The sequence below is a fragment of the Myotis myotis genome, unplaced genomic scaffold (genome assembly GCF_014108235.1).
Source record: "Myotis myotis isolate mMyoMyo1 unplaced genomic scaffold, mMyoMyo1.p scaffold_m19_p_11, whole genome shotgun sequence".
Lineage (NCBI taxonomy): Eukaryota > Metazoa > Chordata > Mammalia > Chiroptera > Vespertilionidae > Myotis > Myotis myotis.
In genome coordinates this window covers 36,089,175-36,104,709 of record NW_023416315.1, presented here as the reverse complement: position 1 = coordinate 36,104,709, position 15,535 = coordinate 36,089,175, and the positions used below count along the sequence as shown (strand labels likewise).

Genomic DNA, 15,535 nt, shown 5'->3' with positions numbered 1-15,535 from the left:
TTTTTATCCCTTTCCACACTCTAGTCACTCTCAGTCTTTGGGTCTCTCGTTAAACATCAAAGAATCTTCATAGGGAAAAGGTTGGGTGTGGAGATGGGGGATGGGTGAGACTTGGTATTGGATGACAATCACAAAAATCAGTTTACTCTTGTCTCTAACATTGATCTTTCAGCAAGCACTTAAACCCAGTTTTTTCTGGTCCTTTTCAGTACTTCAAAGTAGCAGTTTATCAATAGAACCACCAAGCTAGACACAGTCCTAAAAGGTCATCTGGTTCATCTAGGTGCCTTAGGCATATGCATATCTAAGTAATTCCAGGCAGATAAAAAGAGACAAAGACACTTCTGCCTTTGAACCACATTGCCTCCTTGGCTATAGGACCTCACTTCCCCTTTGCATCTCACCATATAGTTTTAATGCGAGGAGGGATCTATTCTGGCTGAATTCTTTTATTTTCCTCCTAAATTTAGACTAATTCCATGCACTGTCACAGCTGACAAAACCACCACAGTAACTTAAAAAAAAAAAAAAAAGTGAAGAGCCTACCTATGCTTAGTGAAACACTTTAGGCTTTTGGGTTTTTCTAATCGTCCCTCTATAATTTCTGACCTAAGTGGCTTGGTAATGAGCTAATGTGGGAGTTTCCATGACTCCATGGGTGGATCCTCCAAATGTAGATTTATTTTATCAGCAGGAGGTTGTTAAGTGACATGTGGAGACTGAATGTTCTTCCTTTTTTGACCTCCTCAAGCATAAATCATGAATCCCTACAAATTCAAGAAAGAAATTGCCCATAAAGCAAGACACAGATCTCTCTATCGTACAATTGTGTTCAGACAGTCTTGCGAAAACAAGAGTTCTGAATCTGATTAGCCTGCTTATTATTGTGCTTGTAAAAAAAAGAACACCTGATAAATGAATTTTTGGGGATTCTATAGGTAAAAGCCATTACTACCTTTTTTACATAACCAAGGAAGAATTCATAGACAAAGAAGCTGGCTCTCTTTGTACATGGTTTAACTTTATCAAGGGAGGGATGGGGGGAGGAGGCAGAGAGTAGGGGGAGGACCCATATTTCAGAATGCTGTGTTTGCCCCCTTTGCAAGGATTTAGTGCTTTTTCAATAAAAAAAATAAATTTAATTTGTGGCTCCACTTCAAGTAAGATGGTTTGATGGTGAAAGTGGAGCAGTCCCAGCTCTTGATTTAGAGAAGTCGTGTGGCTGAATCCCTTAACATCACTTTCATGTGGTTTGGGTGAGCCATTCTCAGAAACCCCAAGCATTTTTGAAGATACTAAACTGAAGACATTCACAATTTTTCCCTCTCTTTTTTCTACTAATCCTTCATGTTTTAACAAGCACTAGAGTTAATGCTGCCTACACTCTTTCCTGTCAGAGTGGAACGCTTTTTCTTCTCTCAAATAATCTCTTCTGTCTAATTCATACTACATCAACCAAAGGGTTGGATGCCGACCCATGCCATACCCAAATATCAACTTCCTATTTCTTAATTAAGCAGGAGTTAGACATTTGATTTGAAGAAAGCTGGTGTTTTTTTAACATGTAAAGCAATCCATATATTCATCTCTTCCTATTCTTTTTATGAAGTGAAAGTTTGCTCTCAGATTGTACCTCATTCCTTTCCAGCCTACACATAGCAACCTGGGTTTCATATTGCCTGAGAGAGAGAGAGAAAGAGACAAAGAGAGAGAGACTGACTAAAGGGATGGTAAAGGATTAGAAATCTGTACTGAAAAAGCTTCTTTGACCTGGGCGTGTTTCAGTGACCATTACTGTCAGGTATGATGGCATATCCCCACCTTGCTTTATCCATAATTTTTATTAATTTGGAATAAACAAATTAATAAAAATTAAATATGTGTGTGTGTGCATGTAATACCCCCTTTTCATCAACTGACCTCAAATCTTGGATTTTTTTTGCTCCTGATGTTTTATAAGACCTAAAAAGATCTTTGTCTAGACCTAATCAAAAGTTAAAAAAAAGAAGTCAAACCCAAATACAGGGACATTCAAGGAAATACCTGACCACCAGTACCCCTTGAAACAGTTAAGATTATCAAAAACAAGGGAAGGCAGAGAAGCTGTCACAGACTAGAGAAAGCTCAGGAGACATGATGACTAAATGGAATGTGGTGCCCTAGATGGGATCCTGGAATGGAAAAAGGACATTGGGTAAAAACGAAGAGCATCTGCATTATGTATGGACTTCAGTGTATCAATATTGGTTCAGTGGTTGTGACAAATGGCCTATGTTAATGTAACAAGAAGGAAGATGCTAACTATAGGGAGAACAGGCTGTGAGGTGTAGGCTTTTCTGCAAATTTGAAACTATTATAAAATGTTCATTAAAAATGAATAATGCTTTTTCTGATTCTCTACAGAACTCTGACTAGCTGTCAGGATTGAAGTCAGAGGGAGAGCCACTGATCCTTTACAAACAAAGTTTATAAGGGAAACAAACTTTCTTTTTGCAAATAAGAAAGCTGAAACTTCCTTTTTGTTCTGCAGTGTAACTGTGATGGGTCACCCCTACCCTAACACCTGGCACCAGCAAGGTTTCCAACAGGTCATGTAGTTGATGGTGTGAAGCAGTTACTTTCTAGGAATGGCTTTGCATCTGAAAGGACTTGTTACCCAGATTCTTCACCTGGCTGCTTGGTAGTTTTTAGCTGGAATGTACCAAGAAAATGTTTGTGTTTATAAAGGCTCATTTTCATCTGGAAGTTTAGTATGTGTCTTGCATCTTAAGAGACTCTTTAGGTACAGGTAATGATGAAATGCACTTAAAAGTTTTCACTGACGGTTGTTTTTTGAACTTTTTCCTAAACACAGGCCATCCTTTTCTCTAACTTCCAAAATGTGACCACTCTGTCCAAGATGTCTATCTCATATGAACCTCTTATTTTAAAAATGCATGTGTATTATTTCATATTTCTTGAGTTCAGAAGACTGTTCCCAAGATCCTGTGTCTATCTCTAAGTAGTTAGAGCAGAGAAAGTCTTCCCTTTTCACAATAATTAATAACAATTCACATAATTATGGGGGGGAGATAAACAGTCATTTAAGAAAAACTTGTTGTACTAAAATGGCATTTTTGGTTTGACTGTGTAGAGACAAGATGAAAACAAAGCATTTTCTCCTAAAGTAGTGACAATATACATACACAGAGCTTGTCTGTGGTGACCCAATTGGTTTCCAGCTGCTAGCTGTTCAGTAGATGCCCATGAACGAATGAATTGGTCTCAACCAGTTCTCAGCAGGAAGTACCCACCTCATGGTAAATATCACTACAGTTGGTACTAATTAGCTTTGTCATCACCTGTTGCAAACAGTAGGCTAGGGGCTGAGTCAGGTGATCAATTTCTGCAGCTCAAAGTCCATTCTGCCATGTGGAGATGCATGAGGCTCTGTCTGTGGTTACCAGTCCCACGGTATGAAGTCACAAGTGTGGTGCACAGGAGGAGGGATTGTGTATCTCAATGAGAAAATGTACCTGCATTCAACTGACACAAGATTTCACAGTATATTGGCTTCTAAGTTCAGATCTGGGCTTCACCACTTACTATTGATTTGCTCTTAAGCCAGTGGCTTTATTTTTCTGAGCCTGAGTTTTGTAGTCTGAAAAAACAGAGGCAAAATTACCCACCTAATAAATCTGACATAGAGAGATGCATATGATATGTTTGGCACTTAGTAAGTATTCAAAATTTTGGCACACCCCCACAAGCGAATAAGCTTGTAACCCGGTGTGACAGTGATAATGATCATTAGCTCTCCTAATAATGAGAAAACTCTCAGGTGTTCAGTGTCAGTCTAGAAAGTGATCCTAAAGGGAAGTGGGGACCTAAACCTTCACTATCCTTTTCTTAATGATCATGTTCGAAGAGCCTACTCATTTAGGAGGGGAGGGAAGTAAGAGATGTAAACACTAGTAAATAAAATGGAAGGAAACAAAGCAGTGGCATTTTAACAGGAAACACTTATTGTATCATGTGTGTGTCTCCATTGGTCAGATTGTGAAATGGCGTGTGACCCCATGAAGGAAACATCTCAGGCATGGCCAACATCAAGCATGTCAAACTCAAAGGCTAACATGGGCCAAATAAACAAGGTTTAAGGTTTAAGTTTATGTGGGCCACAAAAAATCAAAAGCTTCAATTTTCATAGAAACGTAGGTTTATTTTGAAAAGTGTATATATAAATATATATATATATATATATATATATATATATATATATATATACACACACACACACACACAAGAGCAATGATAAAATTAATGTTTTCTTCCTGACACTTGGCATCTCTTCTCTGCTACTATCTTTCCTACTTCGGGGGAAATCTTGTTCTCAGTGATTACTTTCAAAACTGACCCAAGGTGAATGTCAGTAATTCTGGATCTGACAGGAGACATTGCCTTTCATAAATGTAAATAATTGCTCACACTGTTACATTGGCTGGGCCACAAAAATATTCGTTGTGGGCCTCATGCAGCCCATAGGCTGCAAGTTTGACATGCTTGGCCTACATTGATGGAAGAGGAAATTCATCCCACAGTGACCTTGGACTATACCCAGATTCATTGTTTTAGAACCGGTGCTCCAAATTTCTCAGTGCTACAAAGCACCAGGTGCTTGTTAAACACACAGACCAACAGGTCTCTTCAAAATGTTGATTAAGTAGACCCAGGCTGGGACTTGGGAATCTGCGTTGTTGTTTTGTTTTGTTGTTTGTTTTTTATTAAAGTGTAGTTGGCAGCATATAATATTATACTAGTTTCAGGTGAACAATATAATGATTTGACATTTATATGCCTTATGATGTGATTACCACAAAAAGACTAGCAGCCATCTGTCACGGGGCAAAGTTATTAACTGTATTCCCTGTCTGTACGCTACATCCCTGTGGCTTATTTATTATATAACTGGAAGTTTTTACCTCTTGCTCTCCTTCACCATTTTGCACCTATTTCCCTACCCCTTTCCCTTCAGGCAGCTATCAGTTTGTTCCCTGTATGTATGAGTTTGTTTGTTTCTTCCTTTCTTTTAGATTCCACATATAAATAAAATCATATGGTATTTGTTTTCTTCTGTTTGACTTATTTCATTTATTACCCTCTCGGTCCATTCATATTGTCACAAGTGGCAAGATTTCATTCCTTACTATTGCCAAGTGATATCCCATCGTGTGTGTGTGTGTGTGTGTGTGTGTGTGTATGTGTGTGTGTGTGTGTGTGTGTGTGTGTGTGTATCTCACATCTTCTTTGTCCATCTATTGATGGAAATCTAGGTTGCTTTCATATCTTGACTATTATAAATAATACTATAATGAACCTAGGGGTGTGTCTATCTTTTCAAATTAATGCTTTTGTTTTCTTTGGTAAATACCCAGAAGTGGAATTGCTGGGTTGTATGATGGTTCTATGTTTAATATTTTGAAGAGGAATCTGTGTCTTTAATCAACTAAATCTTCTTATATTCAGATAAGTTTGAGAACCATTGATTTAAAACACTACTTTTCACTTGACTGCATATGGGAATTTCCTATGGAATTTTTAAAAATATTGATGCCTGGGTCCTACCCTCAGAAATTCTGATTAATTGGCATGTGCTATGGCTTGATCATTAGGGAATCTTTTAAATCTCCTCAGATGATGCTAAGGTACAGGCAAATTTAAAGTAACACTAATTTAGGAAATAGCCTGAGGGGTCCATGCACCTGTAAATGATGAATTAGTAATAATCAGATGTAAAGTCATATCACGAATAAATAGATTCCAGCTTTGATTCAAGATGTGAAATATACTTTAACATTTTTCAGAAAATTCCCTAGAAGTAGTGTGCAAATTATCCGATTGCACTAGAATCTTATTGTATTCAAAAGTACTGGTACTGAAGGGACTACCAACTGTGATTTAGAGCCTAAATTCCCATAAATTGTCAGTACTTGAAGTATCAGTATACATATGAATAATAATGTGGCCTTTATCTAATCTTGGCTTTCACTGCAGAATTATCTTTGGTGCTAACTGTACACTATTTTCTCTTCCTTCTCTAACTCGTTTTCCAAAGTCAGTAAAAGTTAGGACTTGGAATTCCCATCAACACAGGACCTATAAGGAGACATAAGTATCTGAGAGGAAGCCCAGAGAATCAATGTCCCAGACAGGAGGGGAGGGCTGCTCAAAACAAGGACTCCAAGGAATTAAGCATGTGTAGTAACCCTTCTAAAAGTTTCTCAACCCAGATCATCAAGGCAAGACCACGCATTACTAATGGAATTGTTTAGGAAAGATTTGTTGATCAAAATGAGGTGTCCTCTGAACCTGACCTTCGTTTTCTCTAGAGATGTTTCTTCAAATCACAAACTAGTCATTTTTGACTCTATATGGGGCATATTGTTTATCAGTCTTTAAACTGCATTTCTCAATTCAAATCTTCCAATAATTCCAGGGAAAAGAGGCAAAGAAAATGCTCTATTTGTAGGCAAGGTGAGAACTATCATGCTCTTATTATGAACTGAAAATTCAGGTGTAGACACCTCACAGCATTGGTGGGATTGCAAATTGGTACAACCACTATGGAAAACAATATAAAGTTCCTAAAAAAATTAGAACTACCACATGACCCAGAAATCCCACTTCTGGGTATTGATCTGAAGAAATCCAAAACCCTAATTCAAAAGGATTTATGCAGCCCTATGTACACTGCAGCATTATTCACAATCACCAAGATATGGAAGCAACCTAAGTGTCCATGCATAGATGAATGGATAAAGAAGAGGCGGTACATATATATACAATGGAATATTACTCAGCCATAAAAAATAATGAAATTTTACCATTTGCAATAACATGAATGGACCCAGAGCAGCAATTATCAACCTTTTTTATTTCATGACATGCATAAACTAATTACTAAATTCTGTAGCATACCAAAAATTGCATATTTTTTTCCAATACGACCAAAAAATAGGTGTAATTTTGATTGATTCACACCAGACAGCTAGTGTTGTGTTGACTGTTATTGTTTTATTTGACAATCTGAGGGGAAAGAGGTCAGTTCCTCTGACTAAATAACCAGGTATTAAATGTTTTAAAATGTATTGCGGCACACTGCAATTGAATATCACTGACCTAGAGGGTATTATGTCAAGTAAAATAAGTTAGAAAGAGAAAGACAAATACCATGATTCCACTTATATGTATAATTTAAAAAAACAAAATAAAAGGAATAAACAAAATAGAAACACACTTATAAATACAGAGAACAAATTGATGGTTGCCAAGTAGAAAGGGATTTGGGGGAATGGGTGAAAAAGTGAAAGGGATTAAGAAGTACAAATTTCCAGTTATAAAAACAGTCACCGGGATGTAAAGTACAGCACAGGGAATATAGACAATAATATTGTAATAACTGTGTATGGTGTCAGATGGGTACTAGGTTTATCAGGATGACTACGTCATAAGGTATATAAATGTCTAACCACTATGTTGTACTTCTGAAAAAATAAAATATTGTGTAACAACTACAATTGAAAAATAAATTTAAATAAATAGATAAATTGAAAATTTGCCGCCCCAAAAAGCTAGTAGGTTTCAGAGCAAGAAGTCAGCTCTGGGGACTCCGAGTGTGTTAACCCTACCTTTCCACCTCAGTGCTTCCTGTGGCACAGAAACTGAAGATTTTCCGGGGAAAGTAAAGAAGATTAAATAATTATTTGAGGAAAGAGTGATCAAAATAGTCCAGATAGTTGTCCTGAAGATAATAAAAGGTTGATAAACTCCATGAGATCAAAATCATGTCTACACACTAACTGTTTCAAAAATTGAGATATAATTTACATACCAAAAATTCATCCTTTTAAAGTGTACAATTTAGTGTTTTTGGTATAGTCACAAAGTTGTTAGCCATCACCATTATCTATTCCAGAACATTTTATAGATACCCCACCCTAAAAATAAATCCTATATCCCATTCTCTCCAGGCCCCCATCCCTGAGCTACCACTAATCTACTTCCTGCCTGTATGGATTTGCCTATTCTGGACATTTCATATAAATAAAATTATACACTATTGAGTCTTTCGTGACTTTTTCACTTAGCATAATGTTCTCGGGGTTCATCCATGTGATGGCATGCATCAAGTACTGCATTTTTTTCTATTGACGAATAATAGTCCATTGTATGGATTTCCTACTTGTTAATCTGTTCCTTGGTTGATGGACATTTGGGTTGCTTCCACTTTGGGGCTACTATAAATGCTGTTGTGAACATTCATGTACATGTTTTTGTTTAGTCATATGTTTTCAGTTATCTTGGATATATACCTAGGAGTGGAATTACTAGATCATATGTTAACTTTCTGTTTTAACTTTTGCAAGAACTTCTAGACCAGTGGTTCTCAACCTTGGCTGCACATTAGAATCACCTGGGAATCTTTTTAAAATCCTGATTTCTGGGCCTCATCCTCCGGAAATTCTGTTTCTTTGTTACTAATATTGTGGCCCCACCCCATAACAAAGAAATAGAATTTCTGGAGGATGAGGCCCAGAAATCAGGATTTTAAAAAGATTCCCAGGTGTTTCTAATGTGCAGCCAAGGTTGAGAACCACTGTTCTAGACTGTTTTCCAGAGTGGCTGTCTCATTTTATATTCCTATCAGCATTGTATGAGTGTTCCAGTTTTTCCACATCCTCACCAACACTTGTTATTTTCCTTTTTTTCTTCCCCCAGCTTTATTGAGGTACTAGATGCCCAGTGCATGAAATTCGTGCACGGGAGGAGGGGGTCCCTCAGCCTGACCTGCACCCTCTCCAATCCAGGATCCTTCTCGCTATCCGGAACCACTGGCTCCTAACTGCTCACCTGCCTGCCTGCCTGATGCCCCTAACTGCTCCCCTGCCAGCCTGATGGCCCTAACTGCTCTCCCTTGCTGGCCGGATCCCCCTAACTGCTCTCCCCTCCTGGCCTGATCTCCCTAACTACCTATCTGCTTTCCCTTCCTCTCCATGCCCTTCGGACCCCTGGTGCAGATATGCTGAGAGCTCTCCACCACGGCCCCGCCCCCTACTGATTGGTAGTTACGGTGTCCCGGCAAATTTGCATATTAGTCTATTATTGGTATAGATAATTTACATGTAAACATTTAACAATTACAACCATCCTAATGTATGTGAAGTGGCATCTCAGTGTGGTTTGATCACTAACTTTTGTATTTTCAGCACACAGGTCTGGGCACAGGATAGTCTCAATATTGAAAGGCATAAAAATTGCAAGGGATTCTAAGGAAAGTCTCAGAATGACTGGTTTCTAATCTTTAGGAAATCAAATTTTAGCATGAGCTGCTTTTTTTTTTTAAATACAAACTCTGTCAAGAAGTAGCATGCAAGTTAATTTCTAATGGGGTGATAACTTTGAGTAGATGGTCACTCTTCTTAGAGTTTAGAAGAATGCCATGTGCACCTGGGATAGAAACTTAGGCAAAGGAAAAGAGAGCTCAGAAGGAAACAAAACCCTTTTCCTTCATCTCCATTCAAGTTAAGTGCCCAAGTTGTGACTCCTGTGGTTGGCTTTAGCACCTTACACCTTGCATGCAGTCAGATGCCTGGTGCTACATGATTGCCTTTATAGGAGAGGTTTTCAATAGCAGTGTTCTCCAATTCCATGTGTTTCCATTAACAAAAGAAATATCTCTGTGAGTTTCTTAGGTACTTGCAGAAATACATACTAGCTCACTAGTAGCCAGAAGCATCTGATCTGTCTGCCTCAGAGCCCTCTGACAGTCAGGCATTTGCTTTTAGGCAAATAAAATATCAGCCGCCATTAAACAGCATATGGCAACAATATGGCCATTCACTCTCTGGGGACCAACATCTCCCCAAAAGAGATGGTACTTGAAATAGTAGATACTTTTGAATGCAAGACCCCTATTGCTCCCACCCAGGCATGGTGGCTGGAGAGTGGGCTGAGTGCCATACACAGAAGGACAAACCAGATAGATCAAATGTGAGCATAGGGGACTGGCTGCCCAGCCAGCAACGGCCAAGGGCGATTTGTCCTAGGCAGCTGGGTCTGTGGTTAAGGGGAAGTACCATCCCTAAGCTGGTCTGGATTAGCTCTGTAAAATAGAAAACAGCCCCCACAGCCACTTAAGAAGGGGTTGGGCTGACTGCAATTGAGTACAGTGGTGTGCAGTGAGCGGAGGGAGACATTGAATGTGAAGTCTCCACCCGTCTCGTCTCAGTGGAATTCCCTCGGTGAACGGGGTAAAATAAACTGCCTTGTCTCAAAGTGGATGATGAAGGTGTGGAACCCAGTTTAGTGGGTCAACTCGTGTTCAAGTGGACATGGGCAATATGGGGAAAGGGGCGCTGCCTCTGCAGAGGACACCGGAAATGGTCTACAGAGATGGCCCGATCCTGAAAGCATAGCCTACGCTTTGCTTGTCATAATTTAGGGGAACTATACAGTATGCAAATCATCAAGATGTGATACTCGCCCTGGAATTATACCTCGTATGTTACTAGTTTGAATATAGTCGGTCAGGCTCATCAGTTTTACATCAAGACTTTAACGTATGAGCTTGCATTTCTGGGCCCTTGAGTTGACTATCAGCATGGCCACATCAATGAAATCACTGGCCGTCTGAAAACAGAGTTCACATGTAGAGTGAGGGGAGCTTTGATTAGACAGCATCATCTAAAAATTCTTGTCAACTTGATCATTATTTTTCCACTTGGGTAAACTACTTGATTTGAATGCATAAAGGCCATATATTATTTCTCAAAATAATTCTAAGGCTCTAATATTGTAAAGAATAAAATAAAATAGGTAAAAAGTTAAAACTACAAAAATATATAGCAAGAGATATACATTTTTATAGAGCCAAGAATAACAAGGTAGGGAAACTTCTCATTTCCAGTATATTTTGTTTGTCTAAATTGTGTTAACCATGAAATTTAATAATGCTTTATTATGACACTGAATAACTGAATTAACACAAAATGTTAAATGCCTAGGAAAGTGATTAAATTGTGTAAAAATGATATTATTAATGCTTTTCATAGAATATGCCTCAGAAAGTGTACTGTTAAAAAGGAGAACAACAAAAATCACATGTTTAAGTGTCAATCAGGTTTTCTGGAATGCCTTTTTACTCTTTAGCCGTGGCTGTAACTGACAGGACAATATCATCCTTTGCTCTTTGTGCTGACAGTCTATAAATTCCATGACAATTGGCAGCAACAACTAGATCAGTAGCTGCATGAACAGCCGGAGGTTGTAGGGTTTTTTTCCAAGACACTCTGCTCCTAGGAGGTTGACGCATACTTTCCAAATTAGAAGAGGAGCTTTCTCCATCAGCGCTGAGTTGGGGGAGTGTTCAAAAGGAACCTAAGCATTTGGATGAAAAATAAAAAATTTAGTCAGTCATCCAAACATTTGCCACCATTACATCAAACATCAGGGCACTTAAAAACATCTCAAGAAATGACCGAATTCTAAATGTTACATCTAGATAATTGAGATCATACTTCCTTAACATTTCCATATGAATGATAGCATGTTAGACGTGGCATACCCTGGAGATCTGGTTTGAGCCTTTATATATATTCTATAACACAGAGACTATGTAGTATAATTAATGTATTCAGCTTTAAAAATAAGTGGGCATTTAAGAATCACATAGATACTCCTTCATTTCTAATGTTTCCAATATAAAATAAGTATGGCCACTCCATTCCACATGGAGATATTGTAAAGCCTGGTTTGCAGTAAAACAGAGTAGCCTCTGGTGGCAGAACTCTAGTGCCCCAAGGGGTTGTTACTCTTTGTCAGCATTAATTTGACATTTTATCAAATGTAGATAGAATTCTGAATTTGAGATGAGGGCTTTTGTGACATTTACAATTTTTTGAAGTGATTGGGTTAGCACTTAGTGGGCACTCGCCATGATGAATGAAGAGTAAACAAACAAATGAATGAAAAAGTAGGAAGTAGAGTTCTCACTTTGTGGGGTTGGAGTCTAGTTGATTGCTGACTGTGTGTTTCAGTTTGTAGAAATAACCACACTGTTCATTTTTCTCTAGTTTAGTCTCTTAACAAACTGTAAGTTTTGGAGCAGTATTTGCTGGGATTTAACTGAAACGCAGAAGCAATCAAGTGGTCAAATTCTGGATTTTTCTAATTCAGTGACATTCCTTTGTCCATATTGATTGGAGCTTTGGTAAATTCAATTGTTGGTACCACCTGGATAATTTTAAGTCTTTCTGAAGCTTTAAAGAAAACATTTCCAACATAGCTCAAGCAACATAAGAATTTCATCAATTGAAAACTAAGAATCATTTCTGTGGGATGTGTAAAACAAGAAGCTGACCGGCATTATTTTCTTTTTCTTTAATTCAGTATCATTATTGAGAGTTATTCTTGAACTTTATGAAAACCAGATTGGAGCACACATGCATGTTCTCCATTGAAACATGTTCAAGGAATTGGAACTGAAAATCATTCAAACTAGGAAAACATGACATTGAAAAATAGTCCACATTCTTTAATCTACCTCAGAGTGCCTGAGACTATTTTTGACTAGAAAGCCTTAGGCTGGTAGCAGATCTGATTTTTTTAGAAATGGGTGTTTAGCTTCCCAGTTAGAAAGAGGTCATAATTTTTTTTCCCCAATCACTTCTTTACTTTGCTGGCTTGTCAGTTACAACCTTTGATCCTCTTTGTTGCTCAGAAAGCTATGATTTCTTGCTGTTGTCCACAGAAACCCAAATAGTGCCTGCCACTCAAGGCCCTGTCTTGTCTGGCCCAGGTGACCTCTTCAGCCACATTTCCTACTACTGGCCTCTTCCATGCAACCTCTTTCCCAGCCAAACCATACTGTGGGCTGTTCATTAGGCTCTGTTTTGGTGCCTCTAGTCTTTCCTTCCCATTATCCATCTCTGTTTTTTATTTCCCTCTCCACTTGTTTTTTTGTTTGTTTGGGTTTGTAAAAATATATTTTATTGATTTGAGAGGGAGAAGGAGAGAGATGGAAATATCAATTGGCTGCCTCCTACACACCCCTACTGGAGACGGAGCCCATGACCTGGGCATGTACCCCAACCGGGAACGAACTGGCGACCTCTTGGTTCCTGGGTCAACATTCAACCACTGAGCCATGCCAGCTGGGCTCCTCTCTCTTTGTTGAACGTTCATACTTCATATATATTTCCTTCCATGCGGTCTTTCTAACCATCCTGCCCTTTCCACTCTCCTCTCTTCTCTATCTTAGCTAAAACAAATCTTCCCCCATCTTACACATGTGCTCCTATGATTTAGTCATGGCATATACCACATTCAAGGCAGCTACTTATGTTTGCAAGTTGTGTCCTGCACACTTGCAGGGTGTTGTGAGGACAAAAATTCACCTTACTCCGCTTGCCATGGCACCCACCCACCTGCATGACTGTGTCTGTGCAAGAGGCACCTTTTTCAGTTTCATACAAAGGCATGGACTGGCACAGATGGATTAGCAGCAACCTTGCCTGCCTGCCTCTTTCCTTTACCTGGGCACAAATTCGTGGAGGGCAGTGACTACCTTTGTATTCCCGTCATACCTGGTACAATGCCTTTCTTACACATAAGATCATTTATTGAATTTAATTGAAGGGATGAAATGTATTTATTAAAAACAATTACTTCTGCACATAAACACAAACATGGAAACCACTACAGGAAACAAAATGGACTTCTGAGCTGATGTGGACCAGCCAACTTGTCTGATTTTAAGTATATCATGGCTCTGTCTCCACTAAGCAATTTCCTATAAAATGTTGTGCCCAGTAGTCTTTTGTGGAATTTCAGAAACCACATTCACGACGCTATGACAGGCCATGGCAGAGTTGGACTGAAATCCGTTTCTGACTGTTTGTTAAAATAGGCAAAGAATAACATTAAGAATTGTCTGAAGTGGGCAGGATAAAGGTCAGGAGAATGCTCATGGGAGGCGAGGGAATTTGAGGAGGAACCGGTTGGATCAGCCTGAGGTCAGTTCGCTTCCTAGAAGTCTACACGAAGCCAAAAACAGAAAAAGCACCCCATCTTGAAAGCCTTCAAAGCCTTGCCAACCCTGTCCATAGTATAACTTGATGTGGCCATGACCTCAAAGCAGAGGATGGCTTTGTAAAGTGGAGAATTAATATTAGCTCTGATACAGTTTTATTGGTCAATGGGAAATGTCCATATAGCAAGCTTTCCAGACCACAAAGCGATGATGTGCATCAGATAGGTTTTATGCCTATTTGATGACCTGGCCAGGACTTCAGATTTCAAGTTTCAAGGGGTAACCATTGGCCACCCTCTCAAGGGAAAGTCTGTGTACAAAATGTCCTACTCACTCGACACTTTGTCATTGCTTTATGTTTTCCAAAATGTGTTGGGTTTATGTAATGAACTGTTTTCTCTTCAGGAAGAAACAAGCTTTCTCCAAGCCTTTCACGGTGCTCCTCTCTTCCCTTTTCTTCACAGTCCTCTGTGATGTCAGTGTGCTTTGCTCGGTTCCATCCCAACTTGGTGGTTGGTGGGACGTACTCGGGCCAGATAGTCCTGTGGGATAATCGCAGTCATCGGAGGACGCCAGTGCAGCGGACACCCTTGTCAGCTGCTGCACACACAGTAAGTCAAGCTTTTGTCACATCCCCTGTTAGCCAGCCAAGCCCTGAAAGAAGGGATAACTGACAAAAGTATAATATTTCAGTAACTCCAAGTTCCAAGTATCTAATTTATAATGATTAGCTCCTGACTGACTAAAATAAAGCCGAGTGCCAAGTAGGCGGAGGAAGCACTGGGTTAGAGAAGTCTCTCAATAATCTGCAAGTTTTAGCACATACAAAGGATTTCTTTGGATGTCCCAAAGGTCACCTTGGAGGGTGGATGCAAGCTAAAAATGGACAGAGGGAGAAACTTTAGGAAAGGCATCTGTTAAATTGTTTCCTAAACAAACCCTTCACATTTACATGTTAAGATAGAAAGTCATTCTCAAACAGACCATGAAGAGTAAGCATTTCATGTGTCTGGATGGCAGATGAGACGTTTGCCATTAGGCCTTTTCCACTTGTGATTGGAGGGAGTGCTGTGGCTTTAAATTCTGGAATGCATGATGTAAGTCTCAACAGTGAAGTCTGCAGTGACAAAATAATCCCTAAGGTTAAAAGTTAACATCTCAAAACCATTACCCATAATTTAGCAGAAGAGGTTTAGTATAGTGTTTGGAAGACAACTACTCTGTCATTTCCTTTAAGAGACTGACAGGTGTATTTAGCAATTGTTAAGAGGAATGGGAAGACAGGCATGTCTCCATCAATCCTTGCTACCTTGACATTCAGGGTAACTGATGTTCCTTCTCTGAAATGCCCAAATTATGCCCAAGGAAACAGCTCTACTATTGTTTCAGTTTCCTTAATGTGGTTGCCTCACTTGTTTCATCTGCTGGCCTCAAAACCACTCTAGCTTTAAAAAAGGACTGTTGGCT

General features: G+C 39.1%; 1 protein-coding gene across 5 annotated transcripts in view; it reads left to right on the top strand.

Annotated features, from left to right (window-relative positions):
- The window catches only part of DYNC1I1 (dynein cytoplasmic 1 intermediate chain 1), a 277,989-nt gene that overhangs the window by 195,975 nt on the left and 66,479 nt on the right, over positions 1-15,535 (top strand). For all 5 annotated transcript variants that reach the window (XM_036328105.1, XM_036328108.1, XM_036328106.1 and 2 more), the window contains one exon: positions 14,533-14,679. In XM_036328105.1, coding sequence (XP_036183998.1) covers positions 14,533-14,679 — 147 coding nt within the window. The remainder of the gene's footprint in view (positions 1-14,532; positions 14,680-15,535) is intronic.